The 19,446-nt window shown below is 45.2% G+C and overlaps 1 protein-coding gene across 1 annotated transcript in view; it reads left to right on the top strand.

Annotated features, from left to right (window-relative positions):
• POLR3K (RNA polymerase III subunit K) overlaps positions 1-19,446 on the top strand; it is a 124,035-nt gene that overhangs the window by 79,340 nt on the left and 25,249 nt on the right. Inside the window, exon 2 of the mRNA XM_069646025.1 lies at positions 5,894-5,981. Within this exon, the coding sequence (XP_069502126.1) occupies positions 5,894-5,981 (88 nt within the window). The remainder of the gene's footprint in view (positions 1-5,893; positions 5,982-19,446) is intronic.

Below are 19,446 nucleotides of genomic sequence, written 5' to 3' on the forward strand. Positions count from 1 at the left end.
GTTTATTTGCTTTGTTATTTTTAGCATAGTGGAATTGTTTTGCCTTCGCCAGTTGGTGTGCTGTGTGTTCGGCGTAGTGGGCCTAGATCATTTTCTGTGCCATGCGAATGGCTCGTTGGGTTCTCGGGGACCATCCTTTTTCTTTATGAGCTTTTTCAGCCTTCCGGAGGTTGTCTTCAAGGGCTAGTCGGGTCTGACGTCTTTGTGAAAGGCCACTCCTTGTGCTATGAATTCCCCACGTACAACCGTTTTCATAGCGTCCCAGGTGTTGGCGGGTGAGGTGTCTGCTGCAGGATTTTCCCGGAAAAAGTTCTTAATCGTAGTTGCGATCGAATCCCTAAGCGCCATTTCATTAAGGATTGGCTCATAGAGTGTCCATCTATGTTGTGTCTGGCAGGGGGGTTCTGAGCCCGGATCTCCAGGGACACTGGGCCATGATCTGATAGAATCTGTGGGCCTATGGTGACGTCATTAATGAACAAGAGGATCTGAGGGGAGACCAGAAGGAGATCAATCCTGGAGAAGGTTCTGTGAACGTGGAAGTAGAATGAGAAATCCCTTTCCGACGGGTGGAGAACCCTCCATGCATCTACCAGCTCCAGCGTTCTGAATAGCCGTAGGAGTGCCAGAGCTGAGGAGAAGTCTCCGGCTGATGGAGGATGGGATTCGTCTTTTGTGGGGTCCGCAACTCCGTTGAAGTCTCCGCCAATGACAACTTGGCCTTCTAGCAGTGCCCCCTTTCTTGGAGTTTCCGGATGCACCAAATTGTTTCGGGAAGAGGCGGGAGCGTAAGCACCTGAAATCGGCTGGTAGAAGGTGCGTTTCCTGTAGCATGGCCACAGCGGCATTTTCATCTTGAAGTTTTTGCAATATTGACTTACGTTTAGTTGGAGAGTTTAGCCCTCTGACGTTCAACAAAACGAATTTCAGGATAGAGTGATCTGGAGTGGAAGGCGCAGGAGGAGTCGTGTTTGGGGGAGGGGCGGCGGATGAAGCTGTGTCAGTCAGCATTTTGTAGATCCTGCGGATGCCAGCTCTCCTGCCATTGAGATTTTTGCTCCGGCTACCAACCGGGTGGCAGAGATTTAACTGGGCGGGGGGTCAGGTTTGTCAGTCCAGCGCCCCCCTTGGCCAACGTGGCCAGGTAACTGTTCATAGCCAACATGGCCAAACTTATCGGTATGTCTTCCAGGGATTTAGATGGTTTGATCCTCAGAAGCGGGCATAGGCCGACCATCGGGGCAATTTCCGGTTCAACAGGGCTGAGAGGGTTCCTTCAAGTGAGGCTATTTCTTCCGTCCGAACCTCGGGACTCTAGAACAGGAGTTTGCTTTAACATTGGGCGACCTTGGGGGGTTCCAATTCGGTGTTCCTCTCAGAATTTGTGGGTGACTGAGCTTCCGGGGGGGTTAGGTTCATGATCTTCTCGGCATCTTCCAGATGGCTGATCCTTCTCTAAGTGCCCTTGTAGGAGAATTGTAAGGCCGTGGGGAAGAGCCATCGGTAACGGATTTGTTGGTCTTGTAGAAAGTTAGCCAGGGGACAGAGCACCCGTCTTTTCTGAAGGGTGAGGATGGATAGGTCTTGGTAAATTTGGATAGGGGTGCTTTGAAAGGTTATTTCATCCCGGGAGCGGCTGATTGCCGAGATGGCTTATTTTGTTGTGTAGAAATGGACTCTAGTGATGACATCTGGTGGGGCGTCTGATTCCACGCCGCGGCGTGGTCGGAGCCTGTGTGTGCGGTCCAGGAGGAGTTGTGACTTTTCAAAGTCCGGGAGAAGGGCTTGAAATAGGTCCCCCACATATTCTGCCAGGTTTTTATCCGAAACTGAAGTCGGGACCCCCCGAATGCATAGGTTGTTGCGTCTGGCCCTGTTTTCCAAGTCTTCCTGTTTAAATTCTAATATTTCACATTTATCCTGAAGGAGTTTGATTGAACGCTGAACCTCCCCCAGGGTGGATGCATGGTCTTGGGTTCGGTCCTCACCTTCCCCCAGTCTCTGTTCAGCGTCAGTGACCCTCTGGTCAGTGTTTTCCAGTTTGGTAGCTAGTTCCAACATGCAAGCTCGGAATTCGGATTTAATGTCCGCCATGAAAGCCTTAATGTCATTCGTTGTTGCCAGGGTACTTTTGTCTTCAAGGGCTTCCTGAAGGGTGAGACCAGGGGGTTCTTGTTTTTTAGCTTTGTCCATTGATGTCAGCATTGCTGCAATGTCTGCGTTTTTGCCGCCTTTGGGTTGTTTGGCCATCTTGTTTCCTGGTCGAAACGGAGGTATTGTGTTCTTTAGAGGCTGGAGGGGAGATTTCAACTCTGATAGGGGGAAGAGGCGCACAGGAGGTAGGTAAGAGGGTTGTAGGAGATGGGCCGGGGCGCTCCAGGAGGTCCGAAGGCTTTTTCGTGCGTCCGACCAGTGGGTAGTAGTGAGATGGTGCAAGGGGCTCACCAGGCCCGATAAGCTCCCACTGTCTTGCTTATCAGCCGCTCTCGGGTCTATATGGCTCGTTCCCCCGGGGGCTTGGGCAGACTCCTGAAGCTCTATTTATTGTTGAGGCCCGGAATGGGCCAGGGGGTGCTCCGGTGAGGAGGCAGGGGCTCCACTGCTGCTGAGGGTTGTTGCTACGGGCCGCTGAGAGTGGTGGTGGTTGCTGCTTGCGGCGGCCTGAGGTGGGAATCTCTGGAGCAGTGCGGCGTGGATGATCTGCCCCCACCCCCCGGTTTACCTCCTCTCCCGGATGTCGCTTCTCTAATCCATGCTAGTGGAGCCGCCTGTGTCCAAGCGGCAGCCTTCCCACTCCCCCACGGGCTCCCGAGCACCGCCAAAGCTGCAGGGCGGGCCTCCGGGTCGTCCGCTGGAGGCCCCCTCCCTCCGTCCGCCGAGAAATTGATGCCGGCTCAATACTGCCGGGGCCGGGGGACGGCGCACGCAGGCAGGACGGCACGGGTCGAAGCCGGCTGGTGCACCACAGGCTTAGTGCCACCCGCCGAGTCAGGATGGGGAGGGGAACCCCTGCTGAGGGATGTCGGGAGCGGGGTCCGAGGTGACAGGGCGCAGCAGCAGCGATGTTTCAGGGATGGGAGCCCCGCCTCCATTCACGCCGTCCCCCGGCCTCCGCGGTCTTCTGCACGCCCGTCCGCCATTTTAGCTCGAGATGCAGGCGGACGATCGGATCCTCATATCTCCACAGCTGGGCCCCGGCAATCTTCAGGAGTGTGGCCAACTCCACCCCAGGGTCTCACGGAGCCTCAGCCACCTTTTAGGTCCTTCGTTCCAGCGTTATATCCACCCCAATTCACAGAGGCAGGAGGCCATCAAAGGAGCGTCCGCATAGTCGGCGCTCCAGGCCACGCCCCCCGTGCTGTCCCTTTTTAGATAGGCGGCCTCTGTCAGCGGTTGCTAGTGCTAGTTTGCCCCAAGGGATAGCTCTGTGATTACTGAGGGAAAGGGATGGACTACTTGATGAGTTTTTAATTCTTTGTGACCTGTCCACCTTGTGTGTTAAAAATGCTCTCCCTTCATGCCATCCACTGTGAGTGTGAGGGTGTGAGTGCGAGCCAGTGTTGAGGAAGCCCTGCTGCACAAACCTTATTTTCTGGAAACCCAGTCAGCTCCTCATCTTACAAACACCATCAGGGAACACAGCCACGTAGTTTTCCTCGCTGCTGTAGTATCCCCTCCAATCATCAGCTTGCTCCTCCAAGGGTGTCTCCGAACAGGTAGCGAAGCAGGAGAAGATTCAGGCTCAGAATTCATTACTCTGCTTTCCTCAGGTTTTGGAGCAAGTGCTGCAGCACCAACCGGGAGACAGTGACACTCACGATTTCAGCAACTCTGGGTGTATACTGTCATAACCCAGTACTTCTGCATAGTGTAGTTTTGTGCAGCCTCGAAACATGCTAGACTGCTACCATCTTGGACAGCTCCACAGTTCCATCTCCTGGATAGCTCGCGGCCCCCGCTGGAGCTTTAAGAGGGGGTACAGTCTGCTGGAGCCCAGCCACCCACCACCCCCTGCCCTGTTAACTTCGCTTTCAAATCTTAGCAACAAGGTTGTAGTGGAATGCTTTAGTTATGCCCTCTTCTTTACAAAGAATAATACATGCTTTCCAAGGCATCTCTCCTAGTAATTACTATGGATTAGTAAAACCTTGCCATATCGAATAGAGTCTGAGGTACATCTTGTTTGGATGACCCTGAAGGCTGGAGAATGTGTCCTATCCCTTTAACGCCTGGCTCCAGCACAAAGGTGAAAGGTAAGTAGGTAATCTATGTTGAGCGTCTGGTATTGCATTCAGATTTTTCATGCAGCGTTAGCCAATTATAAGATCTATTTGAGTTTGAAACATATTTTTCTGAGTTCGAAATGTGAAGGTAGTGCATCAGTTGCAGAATTTGGGGGAATCCCCTAATTATATGGATAAAGCTGCAGAATTCCAGTGGAATTCTACCTAGGGACCAGTCAGTCTAACCTTAATAAATTGCAAACTGTACAAAATAATGCCTTAAGGGCAGCCTTAAACATCCAGAGACGCTCTCATATCTCCTCCGTCAGATCGCACTTACGCTGGCTCCTGGTAAAACAGAGAATTGCCCTGAAAACCCTAGCTTTGACTCACAAATGTCTGAGCAACAACGCCCCACCTTACCTGTCCACTCGCTTCTCACGCCACACCTCCACTCGACCTACCAGAGCAGCCCAAACTCACAGCCTCATCGAGCCTAGATGCAAACTCCAAAAAGTTGGTGGGGTGAGCTTCATCGTCCTGGCCTCCAAACTCTGGAACACCTTGCCCACACCTATCAGAATTGAACCATCATTCCACTCCTTCAAGAACCATGCTAAAACATGGCTGCTCTCCCAAGACTCATGAGACCTTGACACAGTCCAGACTCCATGTGGGGTACAGGACTGAATATACATTTTCTCTCTGCTCTGTCCCTGTATTATACGCTGTTAATGGTACCCTTCGGTACATGTATATATGCTGTATATTTTTGTAACTCACTGTAACTACTGCTTTTTGTAACCTGTTTAAGAGTATGCGCCCGGTTGCCCCTGGGCCTGGTTTTTTGCGCTTTATAAATAAAATAAAATCAAATCAAAGACTATGATTGAGAACATCTTGCTTGAAGTATGTAAAAAGAAAATAATCTACCTCTTGAAAATCTCTTCTTTATTGGTGTACCGATGGGAAATGAGATTGAATGCAAAGCAGGTTCAATATGGAAAATGTACACTGATGCATAAGATAATAGAGCAATCCTGGTTCCAAACTCGTCATCCAACACCATGCTCCGTTTTGTAACTGAGATCACAGTAAATATCTTGACTGGGTTAAACTGGTTAGACCAGAAATATGTAGACACACTCGGGTTGAGCCAACCACCTCTGCCAATAACAGTTGGGCCCCTAATAGATTAAGACTTCACTTGGGGAAGGCAAGTGTGTTTGTTTGATTGTGACCCTCCATTTATGGAGAACCATTGCATGTTTTTAAATCTGCAGGTAACACATTTTAGGAAATACATTTTTATCCTTGAATGTAAAGCTGTTTAGATTTTACATTTCTCAGAATGCCAGTGATGTTACCTGGCAGCTATGCTTTGGTGAGGTATATTGTGGAGGTTTAATGATACAAAAAAGTAAAGTATTGCTTTTGACCATTATGGTATAAGGTAAGCTAACCCATTTGGAACATACTGGGCATCACAAAAAAATGTGTCATCAATAATTTGAGAGAGATTGGATGAATGAACTACAAATTGGTTTACATGGTAATCCCAGCCTAAAGGTATTTGGTTACCTCAAAATTGCACTCTAGTTATGATTTATAGTATGCTGATATTGTATGACTTATACTTTCATTTTACTTATCCAAAATAAATATTTCAGGTAACCAGTAGAAAATATCCAAAACTGAAAGAGGTTGATGATGTGCTGGGAGGTGCTGCTGCCTGGGAGAACGTTGATTCCACTGCAGGTAAGCTGGCATTTTTTTTTACTTTGCCCAAAAATCATAACAGGCCTTCAACCTAATTAAGTAGATCTTTCATTTAATTTCATATGGCTTTTATTCGATCATTTAGTCATGTGCCAACGGACACATACATATATTACAATTATGATAAAAAGAGATGGTTCAATACATGAATAAAAGAAAGGGCCGTGCATTGTGGTACATGCTAATATCTATCATATTGTGCAAAGGGTGAATAAAAACACATGATCAACATTCTATAAGCCACAAACTTGCACTTCACACTATGCGATAGGTGGAATTGCATAAATTCCAGTCTATTCTAAACATAATAAAACAAAACAAGGATATACAAGAAAGCTAAGAAAGCCAAAGCAATTCCATGATATATATACTAGATAAAATGCAATGCATAACATGAATAACCAAAACTTTGACAGGTCAGAATACATAATTAAATCTTTTGCAGTTGTAACCAAACCTCCAAAGGTGTGCAAAAATTGCAAGACGTGCAATTATACCTTTAATAGCAACATAATAATATCGAGGACCAAAACAGTGTTATAATGTCTTTTACAATAAGAAGATTTGATACATGAGGTATTTACTGGTCTTAAACAATTCAAAAATAAGCAATAAACAGTGTTCTGGGTTGTGTATAATCAATCATCACAAAAGTTAAAAAGCGCTTTCGTAAGTCTTTTAGCAGCATCATAAGGTGCAGGTAACTATAAAGTTCTTATGCAATTATACTAGATTAGCTTCATAGTAAACTGCAGATAGCTATAAACTGCTTGTGCAATTAAGCAGGTAAATGGTTCAGCTGTCAGATTAGGTTTGGTTATTGATCTGGGTCATGGTAGCGATTTAAGGGTATTTACTATTGCAATTTAAGGTGATTGAATTTTAATTCCCAGATCCTCCAGCTTTTAATATTTTTGCTCTTATACACCAGGCCTGATGAATATAATTTGCTATAAAGAATACTACATTAATATCATTGCAACGCCTAAACAACAGAATAGCTTCACTTGTTCGGCGTGTTCCATGTGTATTGCAAATTGTCTTCAGATGTTTATTCATGGCCACACGGTAACCCTGGCAAAAGAACAAAAAATTGACTATACATTCCCTTGCTGAACCACACACCAAACAGAAGTCCTTTTCATGTGGGGTCCCACTTTCTAGTACGATATGCCAAGTTCAGTTGACCTAGTCTGAATTCCACGTACATACTACGTGCAAGGTGTGGTTTAACCATATCTAAATATTTTTCAAGCCCTAAGGCCGGCTTACTGGCCAGACATGACTCCCATAGCCAGCCCACTGCACGCATTGACCAATTCAATCTCGGCAGCCTCCTGTGACATTCTCTTTACTTTTACCACATCACCCCTAGTGATGCACCAGGGTTATACCATAGATCTTCCAAGTTCATTTCCAACAGGAATATTTTTACATGTTGGAACCAAGGAAATGATCTTCCACCCTCCAACTCCAGCATGTACATTAGTGCCTCACGACATTTTTAGCTCAGGTGTTGTCCACAATCTAAGCCAATAAACTACCGGCCTAAGAATAACATCAGTATGGATTGGCCTGAGACCCAATTCTATATAAACAGAGACACTGTTGGCATCCCAAGCAAACGTTTGAGGATACATCTTTCAGCTAGGCCCAATTTATGACTGGTTGAGTGTTCCCAAATCTCTGCCCGGTATATGGCTGTAGATTTGGCCTGAGCAGCATACATTGCGTGGGCTGGCGAGATGGCACCCCCGGCATGAGCCTGAAAAAACCTCCATATTGGCACGCGTGTATATGTTACACTGGATTTGAGTATCTGTGAGGTTCAATTACCTTGGTCGTTAAATCTTACCCCCCAGGTAATAGTAGCATCGCACTTGTTCAAGTGCTATTCCATTAATATTCAATTCAAATTTTGTAAACGTTTTAAATTTTAGCCGAAAAAAGAATGATTTTGTTTTCCCTATATTGATCTCAAAGTGGCGCTCCATGCATTTCTCAACGAAAGCTCCGAGCGTAGTTGCAAGCCCCCTCATGGATGTTGATAAAAGCATGGCGTCATCTGCAAATAGAAGTTTTGGGATTGCTTCTTGACCCAAGTTTCGGCTGATCTAAACATTATTTCAATCTGACATCCTGTATTACTTCATCAATATATAGTTCAAACAGCAGGGGGCACAGACTTATCCCTGCCTCACCCCCCCCCCACTGGTCACTGTGCATGGTTCATTTAATTCACCACCCATTCCCCATCGCACTGAAGCTCTATTGTTAGAGTATAGTTGTATTTAACTTGCAATAGGTTGGTTGGTACCCCCCTCTTGGCCAGAATGGACCACAGCATCCGCGTGACAGTCAAAAGCGGTCCTTAGATCTATGAACACAGAATACATGTTTATATTTCTGAGGACTGTTTATTTCCGCTTGATTAGATGTTGCTGGAATGCCTGGTCCAAGGTACTTCTCTTATGCCTAAACCCTGCCTGGAGGTGGTCGACGAGTTCTTCCTTTATGGCCCATGCCTGAAGGTGCTCATAAATAATTCTGATAAATACTTTCCCCACTCATCTAGTAGAGAGATTGGCCTAATATTCCAGGAATCATCTCTCCCTCCTTTTTTATATATGGGAATTATGGTTGCATTTTGCCAAGAGGAGGACATCTTATTAAATCTAAGAATTGTGTTAAATAAATGCCATGGTATCGGTGCCCATACCGTTGGTTCATCATTGGCCAGGTCAATCAGTATTAGGTCTGGTCCAAGTGCTTTTCCCCAGCTTTGGAATCGAATGTCGTTAGAGACGTCCTGTAAAGCAAATTGAATTGTACCTGCAGTATTCCCTCTCTCCAAGCTCTGCAATATGGTGCCTGTGAGAAACCTGAATGTGTCTCCCTAGCTAGTCCCCGGGATCTGTCATCCAGGTGGCCTGGATACAGCCATCGTTATTGGATCCAGTTCCTGGATAGGGGTCCTCGGGGAGTGGAAGTGGGACACTTGACGGGTGAGATATGGTATCCCCCTTCCTTCAATACCTCTTCCCCGTCCTACCATGTAGGACATTCGATAACACTGCCCGCTCCCCTTTGCTAACACAAACACTTTCACACAACGCACGCTTACCTGACATGTCCCAATACAAGAGTCAGGCAAAGTCGGGCAAAGTCGGGCAAATGACGAGAATTACGCACACCTGACGTCCCTTTCCCTTCCCCATACGGATAAAAGGTGGAGCAAGAGAACACAGTACGAGCAAGGCAGACCGCATGAGGAGACAGCTATCCAGACCCGGCAGTTCAAGAGGAGGAGAAAGGCGGCAAATATCGAGAGGCTAACGAGGAGAGACACAACCTTGCCCTTTTCCACAAAACCCTGCAAACCCTCCACCGAAAGAAACTTAAGACCGAGGACAATAGCCCAAGTGTACCGGAGCGAGGGAGACTCGTGCTTCCGTGGTCCAGCCTTGACTCCAGTAAAGGGGACTGTCAAGCGGTTCATCACAGCTGGTGAGTCGAGGGGAGAACCAATAAGAACCGGGCTGTGGTGAATGAAAGTTGCAAAGTGAAAATTGTAACATTGTAAAGGGGAGACAAGCTGCAGAAGGGGACCAGCACCATATGGGTGTTGCTCCGAGAAACTCTGGTTGATCCCCGTCGGAGTGAAACTACAAATACCAGAAGGCCATAGGAGAGCCGTCAAGATAGGTAAAAGTGGTCATACAGGAGGTCGATAAAAATTATTGTACAGTCGAAAGCCTTAGACCTAAGATCTATAAAGAAAGCAAGAAGTAAATGTGAATATGAAGTTGGCAAGAGTGAACCCGGAAGAGGGATGCTAACTAGAAGGGGCCAAGTTTAAAGTCCCAAGGAACAGTGTGCTGACAAGAGTGAACGAGGGATGTCCAGTGAACTGCCTAAAAAGACAGTAAGATTTGTGAAAGAAGGAAAAGCCATAGTGAACCCGGTGAAGGTAGGCTGGAAGTTAAGAAGCGTCTGCGGCCGGAAGAGGAGGACCCAGGGGTTAAGAATCCTCACCCTAAGAGAAACCAAGAAACAAACTTTCATTTTGATAAAGGAACCTTTGTTTTGTTATTTGAACACATCAGGCCCTCGAAGGCAAGAGCCTTTCAAGGGAAACAAGACTTGGCCATCGAGGCTCTTGATAAACTGGAAAAGAACTGTCGACTCATGCTGAGGAAGCTCGAGTGTGTGCTGTATCCAAGATTCCACCTTACCCCGTGCTAAAAACGTTGGGGTTTGGAAACTCAAGCTGCTTCATCCTGACATATTATTTTTGAACACTTCTAAACTATCCCACGTTCCCTTTTGTATTAGCTGTAAGGTTTGGCAATAGGTTTCTTAGTATAGGCCCTTTTATTTGACATGACACCAATAGGACTGCCTTATTTTCGTTTGAGGGTCGACGCTTGCTCCCATCGTAGATTTGGGTTCAGTTTTGGTGTTTTTCCACCCTGCAAACATTGTTCTATAAACACCCTTGAACTGTGATCACTTGTCTGTCTTTACTGTTGCCCCCATGAGTTCCTTACATTCCCTGGGTGTCAGATGTGGCCTCCATCCCATAGAGATTCTGGAAGTGTTTCCTCCAGGTGCTTGGTCTAATGTTAGCTGCCACATCATCACCACAACCAACCTTCTTTATTCCTGCTAACTATTTGCTAGAACAGACGGCTATCCCCAGATTCAGATGCTTTCTGCAATCTGTCCCATTCATGCATGACATGATTATCTTTTTTAATCTTAATCAATTGTCTATACTGTGCTCTAAGGTGCCCCAGTACAATCCTGTCAATACTTCTGACCTCTCTTAAAACAATTTAAAATATCAAGCTTGGCTATCTTACAGTGCTCATCAAACCAGATGTTATGTTATGTTTAATGGAAACTTTTGTTTATGCTCTTACTAGATCTAGTAACAAAGGGTTGTATATGCAGGATCAAGTCATCATATACAGGATATATATATATATATATCTGTCATCATGTTCCATCACTGAGAGCCGCTCTAAATCATGCAGGATCGACTCATAGATATTTGGTCTCAAGGACTACAGGTGAAGCTCAAGCCATTTTAACTTTGTTTAGATTGCCCCTGGATTTGAACAGAATTACTTGGGTTATTTTGATAGTTACTCTCATTTTTGCCCAAATTGATCAACATTAGGGACAAAGGCTTATGAACACTTCACTGTTTTTCCAGTACCTTGAAGTCCTTTGCATGGGTCCACATTTTCAGAGACAGAAAGATATGATCTATTAGCCAGTTGTTGTTATTCCCTTGGTATGTACATTTTGCTGGCTGGTCCAGTCCAAAGCACCTGTTACAGGCCCTCAGACAATGTTAAGGAGGGGGAGTGCAGCCAAGAGCCTGTGGATGGACCCTGCCCAAGACGGGGGGAGTCAAATGCAGGAATATCACACACATTGTCATGGTCATCCCATACCCCCTCCAAATCGGGTAGGGGCTCAATTCAGAGGTTCAGGTCACCAGCAAGTATAGTTTGGAGTTCTAGGTCTTCATATGTTTCATTTGTTTCTGCAAGATTCCTTGCCAATTGTGTGTTTATTTGTAACCCGATTATATTCATTAAACAGGGAAGTAGGTTGAGTGCCTGGTAGGGCAAGGACCAGGTACTGAACTCCAGGGGAACTTGATTCAATAATGGAAACTAGCCAATCAATGGCAGTACTTATCCATATTGCCAACCCACCAAAGGGTCTCCCTTTGGACCCCTTGGTGGCTGCAACATGGAATATTTCATACCCCTGCAATATGATCGACCCCATTTCACATGTTTCCTGGAAGCATACTAGGTCATATCCCCGAATGAAGCTACAACCAATCAGGGTCTATTAGATGTTTTCTGAGGCCAGCTATATTCTAGGGACTATTGTAAGGGCTGCAATAATTATTCTGATAGGCTTGTAAATGTCCCTCTCTGTGCAAATGCTGCTCCTCCAATTATTGCAGCCCCTACATACCGAGGGCAGACAAACTCGACCATACCACAGCCAATACAGGACTTAGAAGCCCAGGACTTGTTCGGGCTTCAACCAAATATAATAGCCTTAATAAAGACCCTAGAGGTCGAAACACCTGTCGGCTGAACCCCACAAGACCACATGTCTACTTTATAACAATAAAAACCAAGTGGTTTTTACCCCTTGAATTGTGTGGATATTCATCCTTCCTAAGAAAGCACATGGCATCCGGGACTCTACCTTTATTCTTTCCAAAAGGAGGTGAAGGCACCACCTCCACCAACCCGTGACCTTGCTGCTAACGAAACGGCTCACTATATCTCAGAGCGAAGCACTGGGAGTGTTCTACGCTAGGGCCACCTATCTTCTTGACAGATGGATTAGTCTGCCATGCCCCCAATGAATGATGCGCTGGGAGGTGCTGCTGCCTGGGAGAATGTTGATTCCACTGCAGGTAATCTGGCATTGTTATTACTTTAACAAAAACCATAGCTGGCCTTCTACCCAATTTTGTGGACTTGGAATGCTTACTATAGGTCTTGAAGAATTGTCAGGCATTGACGGATGCGTTTAGGTGACGCTACCAAGAAATTCAAATGGCCACTACTGGTGCACCCCAGAACTTTGACCAACCCTGTTGGAAAGTGGCCCCAGCACCCAGATACCATTCGTGGGGAGAGAAAAGAGACCTAGCCACAACAATAAGCTACCGCAAATGCCCAACAAGGGTGGTTTGTGAATCATCCATGTTGTCTCTTGGATTTTCTACTTACGCACTCCCTAATGTACACTTTAATTGCTAGTGATGGCACATCTCTTCTATTCTGCCCCGCTGATTAAACTCTGGCTTGGCTTAGCCTCGTGCTGGTTCCTCTTTGGCCGCCTTCTTGATGCCTTGTTTGTTTGTTTGTGCATTTATATAGCGCTATGATACCTCCGGAATCTGAACGCTGCTTATTTCCCACAGTGTGTGGTGCTCATTTATCGACCTCGGAATGATAAAAGGCTGTGTTTGGCCCTGTCGGGATTCGAACCTGCATCAGCAGGCTCTGCACGGATGTCAAAGCGAGTGCTCTACTCACTGTGCTATCTGACCAGTTTACTGTTCTGTCTTCCTGGACTCTTACACTCACAATACCTTCTCCAAAGCCCCCTGATTACATCTGTGTCACGTACATAATGATAACATTTTGTTCTGTGTAGGCATTTTGATTTTCTTAGCCATTATTGCTCTAGGAAATGCAGAAAAGTGAATCAAAGTCAAGCAAAGGTAGCCATGTCATTTGTGAGAAGCCAATAATGAGACACTGCCTCAGAGGACTCATGGTTTGGGTTAAACTGTTATTCAAAACAATAAAGGGGTTAGAAAGGCCTCACTATCCTTAATCTAGGAGGTATTTTCCTACCTTAACCAAAAACGAATGGGCCTTTCTTTTGTCAAGATGTCCAAAGCAAAATACATCCTGTGTCCGAAGTCTTATTCTGGCCCTCACACTCCAAAACTAATTCTAAGGTGCAAAGGGTGTTGGTTTTGGATCTCAAGGTGCACAAATGTCCGACTCCAACACAAAGATGAAAAATCCAACCAAAGTTCCAAGTAGACAATGTGCACCATTCCACGGGATGGCTGTCTTCCCCAGGTTTCACAACAACCAAAAGTTCCAACAAAGAATCAAACTCCTTCACAATTCTCTGGGAATAATGCCTTTCCCCAGGTTTTTCCTTATGTTTCAAACAGTTAAAAAATCCTAAGGGCATGTGACTTTCTATGGATTCTCTCATTTATGGTATTTCTACTTAGCTGCGAGTCCCAGGCTTGCAGGTCACTTGGTATATTCTCCTTCAGGGATCTTTCTGACATTTAACACTCCACAATCTCAAGGGCATGGATCTTCCTTAAGTTTAGCCTTCTTTTACACACACTTGATTGTGCCTGGTATATTCCCCTGCCAGGACTTTCACACAAACAAAGCACTTATCTTGACCTGATGTACTAACCTACAAGACTTTCATATATTGACTTTCCTTTCACCAATGAAAAAATATTTTCCCAACATTGTTGTATCGTTCCCTGCTTAACAATGTCAATTTCTTTAATAGTGCTCTCCTTTATACAATGGACTCTACCTCATTTTCCCAGTTTATTTATATTTATTTGCCTTTCTTGCTAAATTCTTTCCCCTTTGGAATATGGGCTCAATACCCCTTTATGGCATGGCTTACAAGTAGGTTAGCCTCGCAACGTGACTCCACGAATCAGCACACACTTTCAGACCACCCAGTAACCCTTCCGACTTCCCTGGGCTTACCAGGTGCTTGTAGTGTTCTCTGCGTTTCTCTGCTTTTATTTCCTTCTAGTTGCTCGCTCGGTCTGCGTCCTTTCAACTGCTTCGGTGTGTCTTTCGGTTCCCGCTGCCTTGCGTTCTCGAGCAGCGAGCCTTCTGCACTCCGGTTTCCTTTTCCACTGCCTGGATTTGCTGGGACACATCTCCCGTGGCGTCCTTCACCTCAACGTACTGGTCGGTATCCGTCACCGTGCAGCCCCGTGTCTGCAGCTCACTTCTCTTGCCGTCAGCTGAGCTGCTTTTAAAGTTCCCGGGAAGATTAAATAACCTCCAACGACCATATCACTGTGTAGGCTTACCGGTCTTGGTGATCTTTATTGTTATTTCCCTCTTTCTCGTCTCAGTAGTTGGTGTATTAACCATTGTGTTAGGTTGGGGAATACTAAGAGTAGTTCTGGCAAGGGGTTGAGGAACGGTCTTACAGTATGCTATTCAGGCATGCGGTATGGTGGGAACATCTGCAAAATGGAATGGGTGTATGTGACTTTCCCCAATGATGTCATATTCCCCCAAGGGTCTTCACCCGAACCCCCCCGCCCCCTAGATGCTCCCCCCGCACTCGGGCTGGATCCGATAGTGGCTGCAGTCCCCTGGCCGCATAGTGAGAGGCTACCTCAGGGAAAGGAGTGATGACATCATCAGATTCATCCCATATTCATACGAAATATCTATATTTTCTGGAAGCACTGCATACGTATAATACTTAAACATAAAAGACTTAATTGATCCACAGTTAATGTTAGAGAACTGCTTTATATGTGGCATTAAGTTATGCATTTGGCATATGATCGTTTCCATGATTTTCTTGAGACTCTTCATATTAAACAGCCTATTTATAAGATCCTTTTTTTATAAATGCCAAGGTAGCTTATGCACTAAGAAGGGTTCCACTTGAACTCATTGTATTAAGCAAAGGCTTTAAGAATCTGCCACAAAAGCAGGTATGTTGTGGTGCTGACTTGTCAAGCATGTCATATGCTGGCTCTCCCATAATCCTACCGACCTTTCAGAGTGACTGGCATATTGGCTACCAACATAGGCTTGGGGAGTGTTGTGGGCTAGCAAATAAGTTGGTCATTGGGATCTTAGGTGACCTGGGTTCTAATCCTAGCACCCACACTTGAACACATTGCATGACCCCTTGGCTAATCGCATTACCCACTTGCACCTCTGTTCCTTTATCTGCCAAGATTGGTAACACTTACAAACTGGCCAAAGGTCAGTATGTATGTATTTCCAACAAACTAAAGACAATAAAGCAAGTGATAGATTATGTAAGATCTGGGTCTGCTCTATTAACTTCATTGATTAATACTATTGATGTCTGACTGTAGCCCATGTTCTGTTTGGCATTTTTATGTGGCATGGCCTGGGCAAGCAGCCACTAAATCTCATGTAACCTATATAATGATCAAATAAGGGACAATCTGGAGTGTTAGTAGCTAAATGGACTATATGGTTGGCTGTTGCAATTTCAGGCAGATGACTTGCTCTGCGTCAGGCCTACTAGCCTTTTAAAGTCATTAGCCTTTTAAGACATGTACTTTAACTATTTGGTGACTGCATTTGTAGATTAAATAGATTTTAATGCTGGCTGACTCGCCTGACAACATTATGTAATCATGGGCACATGGTTTCCACTTCCCCCTATGCAATCAGCCAAAATTGTGAGCACTTAGAAAGTGGTGACTGCCAATTTTGGAGCCCATGCTATTTAAGGTGCATTCATATTAAATAACATGACTGCATTCTGGCCGCAAATACATCTTGCAACATTCTAATCTTGTTTCTCCCAATTAACAGCAGTATGTGTTTCGGGGGACATCATTTTACCTCAATATGCACCTTTTCCCTTGCTAGCTGTGAATGTATAGTTGTTAGATATGAGATAAGCTACGGTGCTGTACGTTTTTTCTTTGGTGGTAGGCTTTGACAAATGATGCAAAACCTGTGGATGTCATGATCTTGGTAACACTTGCAAATGTGTGCCCCCCTACCGCTGCACTCATATTTGTTATAGCTGCTGCATTTTCTAAATGGTTGTTATTGTGTACTTCCAGCTGAGACTTTTCAATTGTTATATTCAATTGTGAATGTATTAAACTTGGACTGAGACAGCCACTCTGATGGAGGGTGGGGGGATTTTGTGATACCAGTTGACATTGTGCGAGTAATATCTTCATTCTCTGATGGTGTGTCATCTTCTGGTGAGATTGCTCATCCTGCACACCTAGATACTAAGGATCAGTGGTTTTGAAAACCTGAGATCTTGAAGAGCAACAAACTCCAAATTTGGACAGTAGACATCAGTCCTTCCCTACACACTCTCGCTCCCAATAGAGCAGTGCATTATTGCCAGGAGAATATCTCTGGGACAACGTGTTTGTCTTGGAAGCAAGACAATGCAGCTCAACACCGGTTTGAATCTCTGCCCTGCGCTTAGTATCTGGTCTCCGGTATTAAGCGCGTTACAAAAGATGAATTAATTCATTTAAACATTGTCACTTTGATTTAGGTTTTGGCCAGCAGGATTTCCATGGGTGTAGTAAACACTGCCCAAGCATGATCATTTCTGTCTGAGAAGAACTTGGGGGCATAGACCCTGGCACCCCCACACTCTAGTGCCAAAATACTGGGTGGGGCTGTTGCTCCTTGGTGCTGAGAAAATATAGTCTACTGGCGGTCATTGCCGATGAATGTGAAGAAAAGTTATCATAGCCTAATTTTGGACAAAGCCCTCCAGATAAGGGGCTTATCTGGTCTTTTTATGCACATGAATCTTGTGAATACAATACTTTTCATTTGTCCATGCCTTTTAATGTATGCAGTTTATCCTCAGCAGACCCCAATAAATACCTTGGAGTACAGTCGTCTGTTGCTAATTTCATATGGGAAATTCTGTGTGGCACGTGGTAGTGAATTAATTAGTGTTTTCCTTTCACTTTGGAAGCATTTTGTATCAGGAATATACTGTGCACATGCTTTGGGACACATTGGGGAATGTTGTTAAAACTGGTATTCTCGGTGATTCCAAGATGGCCGCTGCTTAAACAGAAGTGCAAGAGCTTGCTCCGTCCTCGTAACGTGACCAAGTCAAGCAGCAGCAGGTGAAGTAGTCCCCCCCCAATCGATTCACAACTACCAATGAGCAAGTCGACGGTGACCCCCTCAACCCAACTCTAACTACTGATGCAGGAACTGCGAAAATGTAGCTGTAGCAGCACTGAGGCACGAGCCTGGGCTCCTCGCCTCAGCAGATGGCTCTCCATGGCAGGTAAAAGCTACAGCTTCCTTCCCAGTAATGCAAGCCAACCTCTCTCCTCCGCTGCAATAGACGTTTGTGACCAGATTCAAGATCATACATTAAAACGTAATTGCAGTATACGGTTGTGAAATTGATTCTATACCGGTGGCAGAGTACATGTGCTTTGAAGGCATCTACAACCAAAATCTGGGATCAAGCAAGCAATAACCACACTATAACACCCATGTGGTAAGCAGTTCAGGAGGTGGTCCAACAGCATTCAGACACTGCCGCAAGCGGTGGAGCAGATTCTCCACATATAAATAACATGCACAAGCTAAGTGATACATGGCAAACAAAACAAACTATATTCCACCAGGGGATGGGCTGAACACCTAATACCAAGCACAGCAAAACTATAAGGGCATTAAACTGTACCAGCTAGAAGTGACAAAATAGGAGATACTTCCGTGCCTTGTGCGAAAACTTAAACAATCATAGAAACTACACAAGAGGTGTAGAACGTTTAATAAAATAAATAACAAAATCGTTCCCACTTAGCAACTTGTTCCGAACTTTCTGTATGCCAAAAACAAGGTACCATTATCGGATCAGTGTGATCACCTGAATATAAAGAGAGCCAAAAGGCGGTTTGCATCTACAGCAAGTAAACCGCTGACAGCTGACTAAAGGGGATTCATGTCTGGTGCCAAGAAGAAATTCACGCAACCAGGACACAAGGACTCAGTGAAAAACAACCCAAATCCTTGGACAAGCTTTTGGCAAGCAGTAAAAGGCCCACTGGGCCTTTGATGAAATCTAAACCGCAGGACTGAAATTAAACAGGGGGCACCAGACATGGCAGCGTCCAAAGAGGAATTTATCAAAAACTTTCAGGAATTCTAGGACAAATTCACCTCTTTTTTCAGCTGCAATGTTCCACCTTCACCTCGGAAATCAGAGACCCGCTAGCTGAATTTAGCAAAGAAATATCTACTTGACAGAAGGGAGTAAACTTTCAGATATTGCCTTAGAAGATCTGTCCAGAATGACACACAACCTGGAACTGCAGTATGAAGATCTAGAGAACCGCTCACATCATTCTAACATTAGAGTCAAAAATCTTCCAGAATCTGTGTCGGAGGCAGAACAAAAAGAATCAATTACTGCTAAATTTGCAGACCCTATAACTGAAAGTGATCAAGCCAACATTCTCCTGGATAGGGTACATAGAACAGGCCCTAAGAATATGGAGCCGGGCACCCGCCCCAGGGGTTTACTAGTTGCCTCTGCGCTTTAGCCACAAAAAGAACAGATATTAAGGGAAGCGAGAACTGCTGCCTTGATCACACATAATGGGGTAGAGATCAAGATTTTTCCAGGTTGACTCTTCAAAAATGCTGAGATATTTATCCCATAGTAAAAACTCTGCAAGCATGGGGCATAAGATACAGATGGACTTTCCCCTTGGACTACTCTTCAATCTGGATGGCAGGCAACAAAGGATCACTTCCAGGGAATCGGGCATGGCGCTACTGCACATTGAGGAAGAAATCCAAGCAGGGATCCAAGAAGGGGAACTAGTTTCCGTGGAACAACAGGCAGCGCTTTGGAATAAAGGGGAATGGTCTTTCATGGATCGATAAAAGTGTAATCGCAGGAGTCCACGAGAAGAAGACTGGAGAGCTTGACTTAGAGGCCCAACCTACAAATCTGGCACATCATAGGAGGGCGTACTTGTGGCACAATATTTTTTCAAAAGAAGCATAGTCTTGGACAAAAACATCAGTTAAGAAGATCGGAAGGACAGCGGCATCTTGGTTTCTATCTGTTCAGGTAACAAATGGGGAAA

Source organism: Ambystoma mexicanum, chromosome 2p, assembly GCF_040938575.1.
Source record: "Ambystoma mexicanum isolate Mex_15411 chromosome 2p, UKY_AmexF1_1, whole genome shotgun sequence".
Taxonomy (NCBI): domain Eukaryota; kingdom Metazoa; phylum Chordata; class Amphibia; order Caudata; family Ambystomatidae; genus Ambystoma; species Ambystoma mexicanum.